The sequence below is a fragment of the Anser anser genome (assembly GCF_964211835.1).
Source record: "Anser anser genome assembly, chromosome: 21".
Taxonomy (NCBI): Eukaryota; Metazoa; Chordata; class Aves; order Anseriformes; family Anatidae; genus Anser; species Anser anser.
The window spans coordinates 1623481-1646217 of NC_139742.1; the positions used below are offsets into that span (position 1 = coordinate 1623481).

Below are 22737 nucleotides of genomic sequence, written 5' to 3' on the forward strand. Positions count from 1 at the left end.
GCAACAGCTCCATTTCACAGGGCACATGATTCTGTCTACTTCAGAGACAAAAAAGCACTCCATACAACAGTTTACTGCTCTGAATGTTACACAAATGTTGCCAACTTTAACTTCAGCAGCAAACCAGAACACAGGTATCACTCTTGGCTGCAGAAAGCCTAAGCCCAGACAGAAATCCAGGTTTAATGTCAATGCGGTAATACTCTAGGACAACAGTGCTCCCAACATGCTCAAGTGAATGGTCTGCCGCACAATCCCCCAGCCGCTTCGGGATGCTGGGGGATTTAGGAAAGAGCATCATGATACGTCTTTAAGACTGTCACTGAGGCTGAGTCCTTGCTGAGGCTGGTGAACCACACCAGCCTATCAATGCAGCCTCTTAAATGCTGTCCTGAAAAATCTGCTTTTACTGTCTGATTAGCTACCACTGCTGTGCTTGCAGAGTGACGTTAGCAAAGGAATCCATCCCTCCATGCATGTCACCATCTATTTCAGACAAATCTCCCAGGAGGGAAGGCAGCCTGAGGCTGTGTGGGTATGAGTCAGCCAGTGACACTTGTCTTGGGGCCAGGGATCAGTTCATGGTCCTCTTTTGTTTAGCACTGTAGGTGGAGCCTTACACTTTTAGCGACTTTCACTGTGGGAACAGCAGAACTTTTATCTTTTTTTAACCTAAATTAACTCATTTTCTTCAACTACATCCCACAACAGATCCAGGTATGTGGATACACAAATTAAGATGCATTCACCTGCAGTACTTATTCTCCCTTCCACTTGTTCAGGGAATGTCATAGATATATGCCTTTAATGAGCTATAGAGCCAAACTAACCCTATTCAAGTCAGCTTTATTTGGAGAGAGAAATAATTGCATGGCATCCACAAAAAACAAAATGAATATAAATCCTTAACAAATAGACTAAGACTAATAGACTTGCTTTTTACTAGACTAATTTTACTTGCTTTTTAAGATATAATTTCTTTTGTCTTCAGCTTGGTGATCTAGTTCAATGTGAAGGCTGTCCTGAGTGTCTGTGCTTCTCCCAGAAAACCCTTTTCATTACTGCTGCAGAGGCGTCTTCTGAATTCTAACCTAACTCTGGCCCGAGAACTGCTGGATATTATTCATCACAGGGATCAGCAAAGGACCAAGAACTTGCTCTGAATAAATAAGCCACACAGTTTTGATATGCTTCCAGTTTTCTCACACCTCTAGATCCCATGATGGCAGATATTTTCTGGGAAGATTCCAGCACTTGGCAAGCCTGAAAATGAATGAGGATGGGGAAATTGGCCAAACTCTTTCAGAGCACAAAGTAATATGTTACTTATCACAGTAGATGCTTTGTCTAAGACCAATAACAGTGCACTGAAGACAAACTGGCAACCCTTATCTTCCCAGTGTATTTTGAAGTAGCATTTATCTATCTGCCTTTTGTCATTTTGTCACACACATACGAACAAAGTGTCACTGTGGCAAATGGCCAATTGTGCTCTCCAGTTTAAGAAAGCGAGGGCTGCCACCATATACTGCACATCAGGTGACCTACACTGCTACTGAAGTTCACTCAGCCTGATCTTACGACCCAAAATTTCTCCGGTCCCTCAAGCCTAAGAAGATTTATACACGCTTGCCAAGCACTTTCATCAACTTTCTACTAATGTCACCATAACACAACTTTACTTCATTTTGTGTCTTGAAGCTTGAAATCCTGCATGAGGAAAATAAAACACTCTCTGTTAAACTATGACTTAGCAGAATTCTGAGGCTGCCTGAAGGATTACTACCAAAACGTAACTATTCCAAAATCCAGCTTAGCAGCAAGTATGACATCCAGGCGCACTACAAGATCTGTCACTCCAGCTAGAAAAGCCCAGCAAGGGACCTCAGTGACAGCCACATGCTGCCAGGGAACAACAGTGTTGTGGGGACAAGAACAGAGAACTAAAGCACTGCTTCACTACAGGACTGCAAGAGCTGCAGATGTGTAAAGAAGAAGAGCCTGCAGGAACAAAACCACTGTCGCTGTGTCTCCTCCGCTGCTGTTATACAAACTAGCAGGATTACACTTAATCAGTCTGTCAGGATGCACAGGAACTGAAATCACCATGACGCCTTCCCATTTGTTTTCAAAAGCCCTAATATTAACCCTAACAAGCTAAACCAGTATACCAATTAACCTAACCAATCACTCAATTAAATGTTCCCATACCCAGTCACATACATAATGACAATTCATAAACTCTATCTTCCTAACTAAAAAATTTGGAATTCCAGTACTTTTGGTCCCCAGTGGGGCAGGAGGATTTACTGCTTGGGTCCAGCCTGTGTCAGCTCCACACGGTCGATGCAGACTTATAAGAAGGAAGGATTTGCAGGTGGGGAAAGAGCCTCGGAAACTTTTCTCCTTCTCTTCCTACTCCAATCTCCCTGCTCAGGTCAAATTCCAAGACATGAAACCAAACAACAAAGCAGGAATCTCCCATTATTTTGTCCTGGCTCAGGATGTATTTTAACAGCTTTCCGTAGAGGTCCTTCCATACCAGGATGCATCATTATGCTGCTTGGACACAGTGCTAATGCCTGGCAATTCCCCTCAGATCTCAACTTTTCTTGTGGAAACAGTTACATGAGACATTGGTCATCAAAGAGCTCCAGGTTCTCAGCTCCATCACTACCTTAATTAAAAGGCCTGTAAGCTCTGAAGCGGAATTAACTTAAAATCTCTAGGGTTTGTTGCCAAAGAACAGAAGAAAGAAGCTAATTTCTTTGCTTTCTTTTTAACCCAGCCCTGAGCTTCCCTCACATCAAATTTCTTAGTCTCCGCACTGCTGCTTCTAAGCAGGTTTATGAGAGCTTATGACCAGCCTTAGAGAGCCCTTCTGCAGGTCATGCTGTAATCCTCAGCGATGCACACTGTAGGTTATTTCATTAATTCTCCTGAGCCTCACTGTGCCTTGTATTCACACCTAGCCCACTTCCTTGTTTCGCTCTGCCAATTGACCTGGTCCAGCCCAGGCTTGCTTCAGAATAGTTAGGAACTTGGTTTTCGAATCTTTTCTCTCTAAGAACATGCTCATGTGCCATTCCCAGCAGGGGACAGTTTCTATTTAGGAAAATCTTCAAAGTGAACAAGCAAAAATCTTGATGATGGAAATCCTTGCTCAGGAGCACTCACTCTTCCCATCATTAGTCTATGAAAAATAGATGCCCACAGGAAAAACATGGGTTACTACTTATTTCTATTTTACCATTCACGAACCTCAACTGGCTCACAGCCAAAGCAATAGTAAGTATCTTTGCGGGATCTTTACCAAAAGAAAAGCTTAGCAGTAGATTTTTCTCTCCTTTAATCTCTTTTGGTACATTTAAACCCCTGGTGTTTTTTGTTCTGAAAGAGAAATGCCTGAGAGGGTTGCCTGAATGAACTCTGAAATTCACACCCTGGCAAATTGGACTGATTTCCTAAATCCATAATTACAACATTCCTCAGAGATATGCATTCTTTCAGAGCGAACAAGGGAAGACTAGTTTCCTGTTTCTTCCCATTTACATGACTTCTCTGTTGAGAGGATCTTTTTTTCTTTTTAAACAATCCTCTGTTTATGTGGTTCCCTTCTTGGCAGGGAACTGGTGAACTAATCTCGCCTAAAAGTATAATACAGCCAAACTATCAATTGCAAATAGCCCAAGCATCTTTGTGAGAGGCAGCTGATTTGCACGGGCCTTTAGAATGCAGTATCTATCCGTGGAAGCACTCAGACAGGTACTGATCGATTACAGGGTTTTTAAATAATCTGGGATGATTATTGAATGACTGGATAGTTATACTGCTTGGCTGGATAAGAATATAAGAGTGGATCTGTGCATGTGTGTGAAAATGCACGAGGTATAAAACTTCAGTAAAACTGGGCAAACATAGCCCCTTTCATCTGCACATCCCCAGTCACGCAGAAACTACCACAGGACAAGACTTCTATGTCTCCTGCCAAAGAGCTGCAAGTAAGAGTCATGTCCCACTCACAAATAAAATACGTGCAGAGCCTTGTTGGTGACATATTTGCCTCCCACTTTCAAAAAGGCACTGAATACATCCTCTCTTTCTGTTCTAACACAGGAAGCAGAAAGCTCAATGTCCCCATCCTCTTCTTTGCCTATTTCTGCTGGAGAGGCCAATGTTAGCACACTCGATATCATTCCCTTTGTCTTAGACCAAAAAGAACAAGAGGATTTGTGTAAGTTCTAGGGGAATAAGACTGGTCTCATTTTTTCATTGTAGCATACTAAGCTGATGCAGTTTGGAGTCAGGAATAGGTATCCTGGAAACTACTATATAAGACTCCTGATGTAGCTTTTTAAGGACCTTGGTTGCCTCACATGTTCCCATAAATTTTTGAATGACACTACTTCCTATATTATTCATAAAAGCAATATTTCTCCCATTTGTTTGAGTTAAACATACCATCAGGGTACATCAGTTAAGTCTAACAGCTTGCTAATGGTCTTACTCTTTAATCTAATCGTGACCTTCCAACCTACAGCCATAAGCCAATTACCCTCTTTTTTATAGCATACCAAATCTCTTTCTGATGAAGCTGGGCTTTTGAATGACAGCATGCTAGTGACAGAAATGTTATTACACTGCTTAGAATCAAGCTAGCCACGTCTGGTTGCAGGGGTTTTAAGGTCAGGAAGCATCTCTGACACACTGAAACATTTTAAGGATTTTTTTTCCCCCAGTGTGTTCTATTTCCTTTTTTTTAATCTTTAGTACTTAATATGTGTGCAGATAAAAGCTATTTGGACATAACTTTTAAAGACTGAGGTCTTGAGCTTTCAGAAGAATTACTTTCTAGCACCTGAGTGAAGCAGAAGATGGACACCCAGCTCCCATAAGCTTCTGCTGAGTTCCCAGAGCTTCTCCCTGTAGATCCTTACTTAAGTAATGTGAGCTAATTTTCCAATGTTATTGAGCAAACACATCTTCCATTGAGAAATTTGTGGCTGATTTTTTCTCGGTTTTGACATTCTGGTAGATGGTACGGAAAAAGTGGCAGTTCTCCTTAGCTTATTTGTACATAACATCAAATTCCACCAGAATTCATTAGTATCTTTGTGCTTCACCACTATTTATTTATTTAGAAATGGCTGGATTATAAATAAAGCTACCACAATTATTATTAGGCACACCAGCTCTCACAGAAAACAATCCTATCTAAGCCGTGCAGGAGGTACGTTGAGGTATTTACATTTAAGTGTATATATCATCCTTTGCTAGACTTTTCTTTAGATAGCAAGGTACAGAACGCTCAGCATGTTTGGCTTTTCCCATGTATTTCTCCCACGGCAGCTGTGGGTTTGTTAAATGAGAAGTTCCCATTTCTTTTAGAATAACGGTGCTAACTTCTTTAGTACAGATGCATATTTTACTGCTCTCCATCCAGAAAGCAGAATGTGACTGAAGAATCACATTATGCTTTTCCAGAGACATTCACAGATGTGCCTGTTTTCTGCATCAACCCTATCAGTAAGCGTGCAACTTAGCTGCTCTGCAACTCTGATGTTTCAGCTATCTAAGTATATGACACCACTTACAAACTGAACTGAAAAATAGAAGGAAATCTATACTTTGCCTGCTACTTTCATTTTCCAGTTTCTTCATGCTTTAATATACCCTTAGGTGCAATATACTTTTACATCACATTGTGGCTGTATGTTCTCTCCAAAGACCTCTGACAATAATAGTAAATCTAAATAAAAAGGCATGGGGCAAAAGCAGAGAGGTTGCCGTGACTGAGACTGGAAACACTCCCACCACCACTGAGTTTCTGGTCAGTCCCTGACCAGGAAACAAAACACAGGAAGAGGAATGAAAAGAGCAATCAGAGCAGCATGGGGGAAGAGAGACTGCCAAATCTCAACTGATATAAAGCAATTCCCTCACTCTGGCTTCACAAGAGAGATACCAGATCTTAAATCTGTCATTTGTCCAGATCTGAATACCATCCATTTTGCAAAAGGGAAAGGGAAAGGAAAAAAAAATCTCTGTTTTATGCGGCAGCTGTTGGGAAGCTGCTTAAAGCTGTGGAAAAGATAAATACAATTCTTTCGCAGTTAGCTTAATAGACTAAGTGCAGGCCAAATAATCAGAGGTGAGCAGCAGCTCCAGCATATTACAGACACCCGCCCAGCAGCGCTGCCCAGCCCCTGTGGGACAGCTCCTCAGCTCAGGCACGCTGTGCAGCAGCGCTGGCAGAGCCGTGAGCATTTGTTCCAGCTGAAGATGCCTCCCTGCAACTCTTGAGACCAGAAGGTACAAAACCAATCACCACTGGCTTTAACTTCCTGCTAAAAAAGAGGCCATAAATACTAGCAAGGGACACCACACGACGGCTGGTTAAACTAGTTTTGGTTTCTACCTTCCAGGAAAACAGCCAGTCTAGGTTTAACATTTGAGTGATGAAATCCATTATATCCCTGAATAAACAGTCCACTCAGAGTGAAAGATAATTTGACAGGCAGACTTACACTGAAAGACATGTCGTTTATTAAGCACCTCCTGAATATCATTCCCATTTGCATTGCACAGATTGCCTAATTCCCTATACATATTAAGTTACTTACACTGTAGGGACGTTGCCGTACTCAGAACAATCTTGAGCCAATTTAAAAGTTTGCCTCAACTCAGGACTTCTAGGGAAGGACACTAGATATTGATATTTGCACAGTGACCTTTTTGACCTCTTATTCTTATTAAAGGTACCCCAGAGCAGGATTATTGGCCAGGTGTTCTGTCCACAAAAACTTCAATAAAATAAAATAAAATAAAATTGCATTCTGCCCTTTAAATACCACTCAAAATCACTTCCTTGAGCGTAACAGCTATTACATTTTATCCCAGAGGTAGTTACATTTTAATTGGGGTCAAAATGGTCCTGTACAGACAGAGTGCATTAGAATCCTGGCGTCAGTCATTGAGGATGTTTGCCATTTAGATGTTTGCCATTTATTTAACTGGTTACATAAATAAGATTTCGTCAACTCCTTGCTGTAGTGTAAGATAATTTACACCTATGGATGAGAAATTGCCAAAGTTTTCAAATGTATTATATGTAAGGGAGGGCAGCTCACTTTTATGTCTACTGTTTGGCAGATCTCTGAATATTCTCTAAAGTAGCACAACATCCCTAGAATTTTAGTGTAACTCGGGTTATACATTTGCTATGAATTACAAGCAAGCATCTCACCCCTGGTCACCCAGGGAATGAGACTTATGAGCTCACAGTGTTTGATTTTCATGGTCAGAAATTTTAAAATAAATAAGTTATCTCATTTTCACAGCTGGAGAAGGAGAGGAGATTAGCTGTAGCCTCTCCCAGTGCTGAACATGGGAAACAGCTGGCTGCAAAGCTCATCTGCTTCATTCTCATGCAAGACCAGAGTAGGTGGGATAGCTGCAAAACAGGGGCCACTTTTCTAGGTGCTGTATCCCCGTGCCCTTCTCTCAAGTCACACACGCCAAGTGAAGGGCAGATTGCTGCCAACCATTATCTGGCAAAAGGGATGGATGGATGGATGGATGGATGGATGGAGAGCCACAGCTCACAATGAATGCCCAGAGAACAAGTAATGTTGTTTCAAACTCCAGCGCTTTTTCTGAGCATTAATTTTGGAATGGTTTAGGATTTAACATCTGAGGAACTAAGGGACAGTTTACCCTGTGCAAACACGAGCACAGAAACTAGCACAGAAACTAGCACACGAAGCTTTCAGATCTAGCAACAAAAGGCGCTTTGGCTCAAGGTCAGAAAAAGTGGTAGCACTGTATCACCACTTCACTGCTCCAGACATCTTGCAAAATAGGGAATTATCTGCTGGCAGTCCTAAAAAAACTAATTGACTTTAACCTTACTCAACACTGTATTCTAGTTATTGCCCCAAACGAAGAGTCATTTTGCTGTTCTACGTCGCCCTGCTCTGCTCCATGGGAGAAGGAATTTCATAGCAGAAGTCCACGCAAACACAAGTATAGTTCCTGGATCAAAACACCTTGAAATAACATTTTAAACTGTACCAACTGGTTAGCTCTGCTGCAGTTGAAATATTTCTTGCAAAAATACTCCGGATGTTAGAGTCACCAAGCATGCATGTGCCTTCTGGGCTCTAACTGTTCAGAAAACACCCATAACATTCCATCATTCCTCCGTACACACCTCGGCTATCCCAGCCTTTCCTTGCCAAGATACGACTGTCACCTGTGGGTGGCATCAGGGCCTCAGAGCTTCCCAGGCAGCTCTCTGCTCGCGCAGACAGGCACAGCTGCAATGTGGAACAGACCGGATCCGGAGGGGTGTGGGTGACTCCACACAAAATGGGCACTTTGGCACTAATCAACCAAGCTGAGACTGGAAGGGCACAATTGCAAGATCGCTCCAGAAACAGCCATGAGAACACCGCGTGCTAAAAGAGGTGCATCAAAGCACCTGACCCTCCCTTTCCTGTTTAAATCAGGGAACTTCAGGTAACCAGAACAGAGGTGGCTGGCGCAACTCAGGAGGGAGTGCTCCCCAGCAGGTCCCATGTTGTACTGCCAACCTCACGCGAGTATCTCAGGTGCTGTCTGACATCTAAAGCACTCAGATGCGACATTTGCTATCAGGATTGCTCCCCTACTGTGCCTCCTGTACATGTTACTGATCTGTGTGTGCTTGCTTTTTAAAAGCTTGGCAGATGATTGAAAAATGCCTTCCATGCTTTTTAGTCTCAAAATGATTGTTTCCTGCAGAATTTCCAGGCAAGCATCAACATTCAAAAAGCCCCTCTTGCTGCTGGCCAAGTGCTCTCTGCAGCCACTGGCAGTAAGACGTTTCCTGTATGTGTGTGATCAGCGTCATATTGACTGTTCTGTGGTTGCTGTACCCAATTCTACTATCTTTATGCTAATTAAGACTATGAAAAACATTAAGCATGCAAAAATGGAAGCAGTGGATACATAGCAAAGCAGACAGCTGGCTCATGCCCTGCCTGTTTTTCCCCTGCATATCTACCATCAATATCCTACACACCTTCTCCTCTGCTTGTGAAGACAGGCACTCTCTCCCCTGCGTGTTTCCATGCAGCTCACAGAATCAGTTAGGCAAGCTAATGAATAGCAACACAGCTGGCACTGTGCAGGAAGAGTGCTCTTCCCCTCCTTCTGCCCCCGAGGCACCTATGCTTGGAGAAGAGGCACAAATGTAGCTCTTCTCCTGGGCTAGACAGGCTTGCCAACAGGCAGTTGATGAGGGCACTTTCCCTAGGGTATGAAGACGTTTTGATCCCTTTGCTTTCCCTCCAGCCTCCTCTGCCTGCCTGCAGCTGCCATCGCTGCCTGCTCAGCCGCAGCCTGGCCAACAGATCTGCAGCAGGGGAGCTGGCAAGGAGGAGGGGGCAAAACCAGTTTGCTACAGGGCTGAAAACAGGTTCTGTTGGCCCCACAATTAACTACAGATCTGCCTTTTGTAGGAGCAATCAGAATCACAGTTTTGCTTGTCCTACTGGGCAGGAACAGGAGAATTCTGTACTTGTACTCCTCTGGGAAAACAAAAAGAAATACTAACCCAGAAATGTCTATCGTCCACTGTACCGAATGTGATGTGACCAGCACCATTGGACAGGGAGGGACTGGACTTTGACCAGGCTCTTAATACCTACATAATTTATGTTTGTTTGTTTTTTTTTTTTGTTATGGATGCAGCACAGAATTAAACAAAAATGAATTTTAAACCCATGTAAGCTTTCAACCTCTTTTGACTTAAAATTGAAAAATTTATCTAAAAGTTCTGATTGAGAGCTTGCTCAGCCTTTCAGGAGTTTTGGTTCCCATTCCCCCAGGTGATCAGAGGTCACGCTGCATCTCACCCTTTGCTTCCTACTCAGTGCAATGCATCTTTAACGCTGTGTCGCCAGGCAGAGTTCAGGAGATAGAAACTCTCTGTGAGCCTGAACCAGAATATGAATGGGACATACAACACAAACACTCTCTCCAGTTCTACAAGGTGCCATCTAAGAGATACATATTTTTTTTGGTCAAACGTGCCAGGTCATAGGTGAAAATTTGAATGAGAAGCAGAATCTTTCCCTCATGTAAAGCCCAGTCTTTCAAAAAAAGATAAAGTCAGCTTTGTTTTTTGCACTGAAAAGCAAAACATGCCCAGAGATTCCTCCTTTGTAACTTTTCTTTTGTTCAGTGCAGCCATGCTGCTAGCAGTGTGAAGCAGAAGCCTATCTGCACATATGATTAGTTCGTTTTCCTCCAGATGCATAGGTACAGATTCTGATTGCTTTAATGTGGTGCCAAAGACAGTAATCTCTGATAGCACTACGAGTCAGGGTTGATAACAGGCAAGTTTAAGCACTACTCGTGTGATAATTACATAGCTATCAAAACTGAATAAGCTGGAAGCAATCAGGAAAATATGAAGTTTGCAATAGTTTGAAAAAGCAAAGATGACCTCCTGCCATAGTCCATCATCCGGTTGAGCTCTGTGTAGTTCACAAGGGAGCTTTCTTACCAGGCACCAAACCTTTCTGAGAGTATCTATTCCCAAGCCTCAGGCCTCCACAAGTGACTGACATGATCTGCAATTGTGTGTGTTAATTAGGAGTTTTTTCCCACTGTCTACCATGGTGCTGGCAGAAACCCCTTCACTGCATACACCAAAGTACAGCCACTTGTGACAGAGATGTCTGTTACACCATCGTGGCCAATCCCATCTCAGGTCTTGATCCTGCAAGATACCTGCACTTGTGCTGGCCTCAAAGCCTGTGAGAATCAAAGAGAACTCACAAAAATGCTTGAAAGTTCCTACAGTGGATAAGATCACTGAGATCAAGAGGCAAGGCCCCTTCGTTTCTCACGAAGTCTGGCCTTCTGCATGGGTACAATAAACTACACATAGAAGCTGAATATTCAACTCTGAATATGCTCAGTAGGTTTAACAGTTACCACGAAGGGATGGTGGACATCTTATCAACCACCTCTGTCTTAAAAAAACAACCTCGTGCTTTTGCATTGTCCTTTTTCCTTCTACACCTCCTGGAAGAGAGAAGAAACATCTCATGCTTAAAATGCAGCCATATCTAGTGTGCACAGATACTGCATAAGATCTCAAGATCTCATCATTATTTGGACATTAATTGGACTGTCTTGTTACCACTCAGAGGCCCACACTGATCAAATGGGTTTTCATGGGCAGAATTTGCTGACAGTCAGAAATCCTTAATGGCTGCAGAATTCAAACTGAGGGAGTTATAGAAAAGGAGCCAACACTCACCATAAAGTTGCAATTCCACAGGGATGTTATGGGCATATAAATTGTCACTAATGGCATGTCACCATGGAATTTCTTAACATTTCATTGCCACATATGTATTTATTGTAGTATCAGGCCAAAACACAGTTGCCTGAACTCTCCTGTTTATACACCAAGAAAAAAAATACTGCTCCTTTCTTCCTGTGTCATTAAAACTATTCATGTCCTACAAGTTGTAGAAGTCACGGTATCTAACAGTCACATAATAAACCTGTTGAAAATTATCAGTGGAGCATGTAGGGGGAATCTAACATTTGTCCAGCTTTATGCATACAACTTGTTAGCTGCCTGAAGAAAATTTCCTTTTTTCCTCCTTGTAATTAAGCAATCTCAATATTTGTAGTGTTTACTTACAAATCAGTGCATGGAAGTACAAGAATGTACTTGATAATCTCATCTAAATGCTAGAGCTAAACTAGACCATTTTTAAAGACGTAACAGGAATTCAAAACCATTTTTTCTTTCTTGCTCTTCCCTGTACAGATTATTTTGCTATATGAGTACAAAATTATGAGGAAGTGCAAAATTGTAATTGTTGGACTCCGATATCCAGAGTTGTATATTTTGAACATTATAAAAATAATTTCCAAAGCAAAACCTGAGAAAATGGGAGAAGAAAATCCATACTCACCTGAACATGATCTGTCCAATTCTCCTGAGTCATGGTTTTCTGAAAAGACAAATTACTTGTGAGCCACCTTAGAAAAGGAAGAATGTTACATATAACAAGCTGAAAAAGTTCTTAGACACTTGCATCAACTGTGATTGAGGAACGCACACTGGAATGCTCTGGAAACCTGTGATTCTCCTATGTCACCAACCAGGGAGGGCATGGCAGAAAAACACAGCTTAGATCAAGTAATTCGGACAACTGTTTAGGCTGCAGCACATAAGACAAAAATTCATATGTGATCAAAGTACACAGGCAACACAGATCCTCACCTAGCTCCACCAAACACTCCTCGTTACCTGGAGCTAGGACTCATTCGCAAAAAAAATAATCACCTTAACAAGATTCTGCGAAGTGCAGCAGAATTTCTGAAGGCCTCAAAGCCTGAGTGGTGCTTTTGCAATGCAAGAGACATTGCTAAGCACAGCTGACATAGGCCATGCTGTGGTGGAACACGTGGATCGCTGCTGTTGCCTCCACCTCAGGAGAGCTGCAATGTGTCCGCAGACTGTTCACCTCAGCAGCTAGCCCAATGGAGAGCTATCCCCATAGGCTCCGGTAAGGAAATGATCTCAGGGATTATCCGCGAGGCTCTAGAATATAAAAAGACAAACTCTTCTCCACAGCCAAGTCATGAAAAGTCCTCTGGAATCATGAGGCCTGGGAAAGGAAACTGATAAGTTAATATTCTGATTCAAATGCAGTTCAGAGCCAACCTTGGGAGAAACTTGGGATGGGACCTACTCTCCACTCTGCCAAGAATGCAAGCTGCAAGAGACCGATCAGCCTTCCAGGCCAGAGTCTCACCCCCCACTTCTGGCAGAGGTCACAGTGACTACCAGTGCCACTTCTATTTTTTTTCCATAAAAGAAAGCTACAGGAGCAAAGAGGGAGTAAAAGAGCCTCAGAGAGAACATCTCAGAGATATACAAGCATGTAATCTAAATACTACTGAGATAAAGTAGCCATTTGACCAGGCCTCATACACAGCTGAGAATGGTAAACACAGAACACCAAAGAGCTCTCAGAAGAAGGGATGGTGTCCAGAAACAGCTGCCAAATGTACCTTAATGGAATTAACTGGCCAGCTTGGATACTTTAAAGCACGCATAAACTCCAAAACAAAGGAAATGGAAGGCCAGGGAGAGCAGAACATGAGATAAAAAATTAATTTCACTCCGCTAAATAAATACACCTGGAGCAATGTTTTCTTCTCTCTCACTGTGAAAGCTCCCTAAAATGATGCCATCCAACATTAAAGCCTTGAGTTGAAGGACGTTGAAACGCTCAAGCCTCCCTAGGTCTTGTGTCAGTGGATCTGGAAGGCAGGAAAGGCAGATCAGAGCCTTCACTGGTGGATCAGGAGGTCCTGGAAGCAGAACTGCCAGTGCCAGAATGGTGTCATCAGATCACCACCACTCAACCCCATCTTTGCATCCAAAGTAAACATCAAACAAATCCTCTTTTGAAGAAAAGAACAGAAACTTTTGGAGGAGGTGTCTCATTTCCTGAAAACTGAATCTCTGAAGACTGGATCAATAGTACCATATATAGGGACATCTGAACAACCTGCTGGGCTTCTGAAATCTTTGTTTAAAAGCTTCTTGTATCTACAGGGAGTAAGCTCTCTGTGAACTGCAGATGAAATACTGCTCCATTAAAATGTTTGGCAAATACATCTTGGTAATTCAAAATTCATGAAATGAAAACATTTATCTGTGCTGTTCAGTCCCCTGTGGTCCCTGTCTTTCACAGCCCAATTAATATACCTGGATACAACACCTGCAAGCAAGCTGTTTTTTTCAGAAGAGGAAGAACAAAAGTTTATTCTCAGCTGGAACTATCTGTCTCCAGGCACAGGATGATGCTGAATGCCAGACAATCAAGACAAGCACCAAAACTGCCTTGTTAACAAGAAGAGAAATGTGCTTCCCACTGCAGTGTGCTCGAGAGCATCCAAAGGGCAGTGACTTGGCTCAGTACATTCATGAGAGGGGAGGAGAAAGCATTGTCAAGTAATTCTGCAATGAACTGCAAGTCAAACTCCAAGCTGCCTCCTAGAAACCTGCTCCACAGAAAAAAATAACGGCATCTTATTTCCACAAGCCCTCAGTGTCAGGACAAGCACTAGTGTATTTGGAAAGGAGACTCAGAAATTGGACAAAAATAAAGTTAGTTCAGAGATTTGCTCAGGAGCTGAAAGTACTCCCATTTTGCTCAGCAGTAACAGGGCTGTTAGCACAAGAAGCTTCTGGGGCAGGTTGTGGCGTAACTATCACAGCCAGGCCACCAATACCAAATCAAAGTAGTGGCTACAAATAACCCAGCAATGCAGAGTGCTTAAATAACTCTGTTCTTAAAAGTAATAATAGTGGTAGTAAAAACAAATCTCTATCCGATATGCTCCCTGTTTATTTGAGATGGCTGAAACTGGACACATGGAGATTCCACCCTGACCTATGTATATCCCAATGTACGTGTCCCAGATAGCTGCTAAAGATGCTGAGGTGGAAAAGCATCCAGCTCTGTGCAACTGTAACACCCAGTCATTAGAATATGAATGGACACACAAATTATTCAATCACAGAAAGTACAGGTCCAGTGGCGTACCCAATGTATATACAGCTTGTTCATGTATAATCAATATATCTCTATTATATCAGTTATCTGAAATGCAAAAATAAATAAGAAAACTCATTCACACTCATGCCACATAATAAAGAAACGTACCTCAACAAACCTCTTGTAAAAGAGATAATGCAGAGTTCTTAAGTGCCGCTGATTTATGACATTAGGGCAGAGAGCTAAAAGAAAGAAAATGACATTTAAGTATACAACATAGCTGAACTTCCGTTAAATTTTACTGTCTAGACATTACATTTTTCCTTCCCCAAGTTTGAACTCAGTAAATGGAAGGCAGGATGCCATCAAACTTAGAACAATGAGGGACAGACACACACATTGTCAGCTTACCTAAACTATAAACTGTTATTTACACTTTCAACCACGATTACCAATGCTAATCCTTGGCTACTGATATCTCTGGTTCTACCACCCCTGAATGATAAGATCCACTTGCTGGTTCAATATCCTTCACAGTCAATGACTTCACACCTTTAATTACATTGCATCCTCATACACCTCCAGTCTCTAAAGGCTACATTAATTTTGATTTAAATGGAAGTTGTGCTGTTAATCCTTTGAAGCAGTTTTGAACATGTTACTCAGGATTTACACTTGTGTCTATGGTTTATCCAATAAAATATATACCCATGAAAGAGACTCCATATCCATACAAAAAGTGAGGTGACAATTGTTTTGCTGAGCTAGCACGCAACAGTTGTTTTTATTTTTATTCCTGCCATCTTCATTAGATATGCCTCATTACAACTGCAGAAAACAAGATCTTCACACAGCACCCTGTTTTGAAATCCAATGCAACAAGAGATAAATGTAGAAGATAAAATAGATTAGAAAGGATTAGCATACGTATCTGTCAGTTCTTGCTAAATGCTGGTATGCATGTACATGGAAAGACATAACCAAAGCCTTCATTGGGGTTTCAGTGGCTAAAACCATCTCGCTGGTGGCCAGAAGAAGCAGGATCAACATTCAGAAATAGCAACAGAAAACAGTAAAGTGAAAATTCCCTGCAGCCTCACTTGCATTCAGCGGACACCAGGAGAAAACAGTGCTACTGATTCAGAGGGCCTCAGAGCACAGGACTCACGTGTCTCACGTGGCATGCCCAGAGGACTGCAAATGGAGAGAATGAAGAAAGATCAGATGAAGAAAGATCCTTGAATACCAGACTCTGGAATCAGAATTAAAGTGTCAAGACAGAGAAACACAGATACTCTGGAACATTTTAAAAGAAACTAGTGACATTTTCTATTCTGACGGAGAATGAAGCTGAATTTGAATCCATTTTCTGTATTTTATTATAAACAACAGAGAGCAACTACTTGAAAACGTGAAGATGAAAGCTAACTTGGTAAGACAGACAATGAATTGAAGAGTTCAAAGGAAGAACAGCAAAATAAAAACAAAATGGACTTCAATAAACTCAGAGAACTGGAAATAATTTATAATGTGGAAATAGCTTATAAGGGGAAAAGAAGGTAAGAGCTGGCAATGGAAAAACTGGAAGTGAACTAAGAGACTAACTCTGGTAAATGTGAAGCTTCTATTGACCGCAGATACAACAAGAAAATACACAGAAAGTGGAACTGAATTAGACACATACAAAAGAAGAACACAAACACAAAAAGTCCGAAAGCCCAAAGTTAACTATGAGATGCATCTACCAAAAGCCACAAAGGCAGGAAAAAAATCATTCTGAAAATATTTTTGTAGAAAGAGGAAGACCAGGGAAAGTGCTAGTCAGTCACTTGATAGAAAAGGAAAGCTGATGAATTAGGGCATGAAGAATGAAAATGATTACAATACTTGCTTTTCTTCACTTTTCATTAGAGAAGGCCCAACTAAAGGTGCTAACTGAAAAAGAGCAACAAATGGATTATAACTGAGGTTAGAGAAGAAACAATCAGGTTAGCATGTGCGCTCAGGTGCAGTATATGCTTCCAAATCCTAGGCCTCATGTAACCCACCCATGACTGTGTAAGAGTCACCTTTGAGAAGATGTGAAGCACAGGGGAGAAAGTTGAAAAGAGTACAAACAACCATAGTACTGTAGAAGTACTATACAACTGTAAGTACAAATAACTACTACAAAAAAGTACAAACCATTATAGTACTATAGTTTCCAAATATAGTACAACTGTATTTGGAAAAGTAAAAATATTTTCTAGACATATACTGTAACAAACATATTACTTGTGAGCACCTAGAAAATGTGATTTGTTACAGACTTTGCACTGTCCAAAAAAACAGTGCAAAAAACCCACAAACCATGTCATATCAGTCCTTCTGATACTTTTCTGTGACTCAGTAAGCTGTGTCCTGGATAAAGATGAAGCAGCAGTTGTTGCTCATCTTTATTACAGTAATGTTTTCGATACGGTCAAATGCAACATTTTAAGGGTTTTCAAGACCTCCACATTCACAGTAGATAAAGCTGGTGGTAATGAACTTAATTTATAGCAAGAGAAACTCCAGTTAACATTTTGGAGGAAAAAAAATCTAACAGCAAGGCTAGAGAAGAACTATCATAGGTTGTATGGGAGGTTGTAAACTTTCCATCTTGGAGGTCTTTAACAATAAGTTACACATCTTATATAGAAATAACAGAAGGAAAGCTCCTTTGGCTTTGGGGCAGGAAGGGTGAAACAGGTGGCCTGCAGAATCTTTGCCAAATCTTTTCACTGCAGTTTCACAACTATCTGTGCTTTACACTTCCAGAAATCAAAGCACCTCAGAGAAGAACAACTTACCCAAGATCACACAACTCATTAAGATTGGGCAGGAATCTGAACTCAAGTCTCCTGAGTGAAAACCAGTGTTTTGTTTGCAGAACCAGAAGACAACAACCTAAGTTTTTCAGAACAGAAACCAACCTTCCATTCAGCGTCTGTACTGTGGAGGGCTTGGGAATCATGACTGGGCTGTGGAGCACCAATGGAATACAAACAGTATAATACAGGGAAAGCAACTCTTGGCCATGTGTTAATTCTTACCCTGGCAGCTCCACCACAACAGTGCTGCATCTGAGCTACAGTTCACATCTGGGACTAACTCAGAAGCAAAAATTCCATTCTGTTGTCAGCCATTAGCAGAGAATTAGTGACTATTAGCAACAGAGAGGAAGTAAAAATGAAATCCATTTGTCACACAGAGAACGAAACCATTAATACACACCTATTCCACTCATGTAACAGCAGTAATGTGTCTTCTGGGGACATGGTGCAATACATTTTGAGGTGTGGTGTGTGGCTGTTGCTCCCAGGTTACAAATGACTCCTCCTGAGCTGGGATGGAGACCTGATCCTCTTGTTATACTGAGATCCTGACTTCCATTCACAGTGAGATTCCTTTACCCTGCCCTGGCATAACAGAAGGCCCCACACAAAGCACACTTTGTTTTGGGACAAAGTAAAGCTGCCTTGGTTTAATAAAATCAGAGTACCTGAAATGTTAGAGGCTTTTGCCCTGATATTGCTAAGGACTGCTGGGGAATCTGATGAGGAGTGAACGGTGCATTAATCTCAGTATATTATGATGAGGTTATTCCCTAAGTGCGAATTACTGGAGGGTAGGGCAGGACTCAAGAAAACCTCTTTTTGTTGTAGCCTCAAAGGTAAATTGTCTCTCATAATATGCTCTGTGCCACTGAAGATCAGGGTAAGTGGTCCTTAGAAGGGAAAGTGAAACAGCAGAAGCCCCAGACTGGCCCCAAACTGTTGAGGTACCTGCTAGCTTTGCTGTTTGGAGCATTGGCTGACTCTGAAGGAAGAACAGTGAGCATAGCATATAAGTTTCAATGTATGCCTAAAGGAAAAAATGCTCCAGTGTAGTCTTTACACACATCTGCATATGACAAATTCATGCTTAGAACTACAAGGGGTATGACTTTTCCAATAGAAAGCTTGGAGCTGCTGGCCAGCTTGTCTTGTCTCAAGCAGATCATCTTCTACTACTTGTACTTCAGCAGGGAAAAATGCTTTTAAGAAGGTAAGGGCCAAGGATGGACTCTTGGATGTTCACTTCCCTTCTCCTTCGACAGCTTGACTCCACAGCTACTTCAACCTCAGAAGCAGAAGGCTCCTACCTTCTAATGTCTAAGCCTAGAGGTGCTCCTTAGTCACACTGTTATACAGAAATGTGCTGGCATGTAACTCAAGAGCTAAATAAAAAACTTTGAAGGGACATCACCATGGAATGGGGGGGGGGGGGGGAGGGAGGGTGGAACAACCCTTGTAAAGCATATGGAAAGGAAAGGAATAATCTTCTGCTCTTAACAATGAAAAGGTAAAAACGTTTGAACTATCCTCCTTCCAAAGGCTTTCTTGTAGAGTTTTAACAGTCATTGCTCTCTCTGGCACAGCATCTTTTCAAAGTGCTCAGTGCAGTGAACCCACGGGTCTCTGTGGGGCTCTCCCTGGTGACTGCTGACACCCTGCTCCCAGCTCTGGCAGACCTGGAGAAGCCTGGGGACAGTTGTGCCTCACCTGAGCAAATGCAACGACTGCTGAGCAGCCCTCGTCTGCCCTCTGCTGCCCCAACACTATCGGAGTGATAACACTTTATCACACAAGACAGCTCTGGGGGCTTCATTTAGAAAATTCACACTGAATCTAAAATAAATGTTAAACCAAGAGGAACAACTTGGTGACCAAATGAAGAACATTTCTTCAGGTTTATACTAAAAACACTTTCTAAAGACTACAGTAAGAACACATTCGTAGCATTCAGGAATTAAGGTGCTTAAGCAATTTGTTATACTGCTATAAGACAACTTTTAACTGCACATTCAATTACCATCTCTTTTCCATCAACACCACTAATATCTGCTTTATTGTGCCATGAGTACTAAGGTCCAAGAAATAAGGACAGTTGTACTTTAGGCTCTTGAGACTTGAGGGTCTGTTCCCTCATCTCTGAGAACTGTTTTGACTAAAAGTTTTATTTGTAAATTTATGTCGATCTCACAGGGTCTCCAAAGAGTATTAAGTAATTAGCCTGCAATAGCTACAAGGCTTGTTAAACCAGTGCATAAACTGACCCATGTGTGAGAAAAGACTCTATAAAACTCTGTTTCCTCAATCATTGCCATTTCTGCCCAGCCTCTTACTTCCCCAGTAAAGCTAATTATATGAAATCCATGCATAGTTTATTGGGACACCTCTGGGACTCAAAAGAAAATCTTCCACTGCTGTGTGTGTTAGCAGGAATGCCAACATTCTCTTGTCAGAAAAAGAAACAGTGGACTAATCTATGATGATGGCTTATTTTTTCTGAGGCTCCAGACCTTTTGTTTTTACTGGGCCACCTCTTATCTGGCTCTGAATTTTAAGACTGGCTGTTCCAAGGAGTGTTTCAAACCTTAGATGTTGATCAACACACATCTAAGTTTTGCTTAGGAGTCAGTGAAACTTTCTAAGTGGACAACAGCGAGCTCTTGGGTAGCAAAATACGAAAGTAGATTTGGAACTACAATAACTAAGTCACGTATAAGCTTGCCTTCTCATACCAAGAAACCCTGTCCTCCTCCAGCCTTTCTCACCAAAAGCCACTTCCCTCTGCTGCTGCTGCTCTCAGCCTCTTACAGTGAGTAGGAGTCATGAGAGAAGAGGAGACAGAAAGCAGCAGAAGACTGCGGCATCAAGCAAGCCCACAACCAGGTTAGGTAACAAGAAGTGTGAGTTTCGCCCTACTGCTAGAATTTGGTGGAACTGCTCAGAACAAGAACAATTAGTTTTTTAAATCTGTATATTTTACCTAGTCTGCTTCCTTTTTGAACTCTCTTTCATCACAGTTAGATTTACTTCCACTAAAGAAAAGAGAGGAAAAAGGAGGGGAGAAGGGGAAAACTGCCACCATTTTCCAATTCAGTTCAAGATGAACCAGCACTAAGGCAGAAATTCCTCTGCAGGGATTCAAAGCTTCCAAAGCATTTCAGAGGAGACTGAGGCCAACCTTTTAGTAAAGCGCTGCTTTGAATTACATGTGATATTAGGTAAAAAAATGAATATCTACTTTCATATATAAGTCTATGAGTGAGAATCAGCTAACCTTGGCTTTAGCTGGCCCAAGTCTGGCATCTTTTCTAAATCAGTAGCCCACATCCCATCTCCCATCAATAGAAGGGTCAGTCCTCTCTAGCACCTGGCTTATCCTACATTGTAGGAATTGAAGTTGGCATAGGATAAATCACTCTCTGGAAGTGTTGCCAGGAATAGGGTCTATAGGAGAGACTCTTGTTCTGTGTATCTCAAGGGAGCTCCTCACCCATGAACCTACTGTGGAGGTCCAGTGAGAGTTTGGCATTATTAGTGGCAGCAACAATATCTGAGACACCATTAACAGGCTAAGACACGCTGTCATCCCACAGAGAGCACCTGAGATCAACAGGTACATACTCTTCTTTCTCATTCTGCTAGATTTTTAAAAAAAACTTTCTCAGGATTTTGCATGTGAACAAAATTTCACATGCATTTCATGTTTACAGTTAACACCGTACCCTTGGTGAATCTTTCAAAAAGAAAGGGGAAAAACTCAATGTTCGTTACAGATCATAAAGGACAATACAGCCTACTGAATGACCAGTCTTACAAAGGAGAAAAAATTACCGAAGACTAGTAAACTCCAGGGAAGGATTTAGATGTTAAATAAATCACCCCCTTGTGTCTCAGATTTCACACCAACGTGCTAAGTTTAATTATATTTACTTATCCTCCAATGGGGGTCTGCAAGGATTATCTTATTAACTTTTGAACAGCAGGTTGAAGATGTGAAGATTAATATGCAATATAGTGTTGCTGCCAGGCATAATAAACCCGTAATTTGTGGTTAGAAAACACTTTTCAATCCAAGAAAAGAGAATTGCGTATCTTCTGCTGATGATGGAAAGCTTTGTAGGGTGAAACCTTATGGTGCATCTAAAGGTTTCCAACGTAAGGTCCCAAAGAAAACTGAAAAGATCAACAGTCTCCACTAACAACAAAAGCAAAACAAAGATTTTATTAGACAACTGGTAGTGAAGCAGATCTATTCAATGATGTGCAATGTGTTACTTCTCTCAGAAGACTGGAAGAGTCTTAAAAATCCCTGCTGCCAACCCTATTTTACAGAAAGAATACAAAGAGCTGTAAGGCTCCTGCTTCCCGGGGGTTATCACTTCAGTACTGACAGACTCACAACTCAAGAAAACAGATCCGCAGATGAGTAATGACTTGCTTCTTATGTGAGCGGAATGGAGTCATAACTCAAAGCTGACCATCATGTGTTTACGTAGAGCCATTCTGAGGTCAAGATTTATTTCATATCATGGAAGGAGCAGTGTATTAGTCACAAGCACTTCATTCTATGACAGCACAAAGTGGTAATTCCCATAACTTACCAACTTTGTTTTTGAATACCATTAATTAAACTCTGAAACTCCCCATGATAAATTACAGCAGAGATTCCTTGCTGAACATGGAAGAAGATAAATTGACTTCATCTGTTTCTGATTGGTGAGATAACTCCAGAAGATGTTGCAATATCACATACCTGGATCTACGTTAAATCGGTCTAGGAGCCTGAAGACCAGCTTGCTTAGCATTTTGCGGTTCAATTTGTCTGGTTTGTACCTGGACAGACCTTGATATTGTCTGTAAGCAAACAAACAAAATAAGAAAAAAAAGCACAAACACAACACCTTTGTGGAATTGCCTAAGGTTTTGCAAACAGTAGATATTTAACAGCAGATATATCAGGGTTTGGTAGGTATTGGTAAGAAAAGTCTCCTACCTTTCCTGAGTTACAGCAAAAAGCCAAAAATACAACCACACACATTTCCCAGTCAAAGACTGTAGCAAGACCAGAGACTTATTTTGAAGAAAGAGAAAGCCAGGAATTCCTTCATCTTCTTTCAGCACTAAGACTGCAACCATTGCATCTACATTGTGACTTTTACTGTACTGTTGGCTTTGTGACTGACAGGAGCTATTCTACTGAGAGGCGATTTATAAATTAAAACACACACAACTATTTCACGAGAACATGAAGGTTAACCACTTGCTTCTCTTGTTTTTCTGCCACTTCATCACAGTAT

At 41.6% G+C, this 22737-nt stretch overlaps 1 protein-coding gene across 30 annotated transcripts in view; it reads right to left on the reverse strand.

Moving 5' to 3' along the window:
- Nucleotides 1-22737, reverse strand: part of EXD3 (exonuclease 3'-5' domain containing 3) — a 296493-nt gene that overhangs the window by 161355 nt on the left and 112401 nt on the right. For all 30 annotated transcript variants that reach the window (XM_083807581.1, XM_083807567.1, XM_083807576.1 and 27 more), the window contains 3 exons: nucleotides 22194-22294; nucleotides 14754-14827; nucleotides 11985-12023 (listed from right to left, as the gene is read on the reverse strand). In XM_083807581.1, the coding sequence (XP_083663707.1) occupies nucleotides 11985-12023; nucleotides 14754-14827; nucleotides 22194-22294 (214 nt within the window). The remainder of the gene's footprint in view (nucleotides 1-11984; nucleotides 12024-14753; nucleotides 14828-22193; nucleotides 22295-22737) is intronic.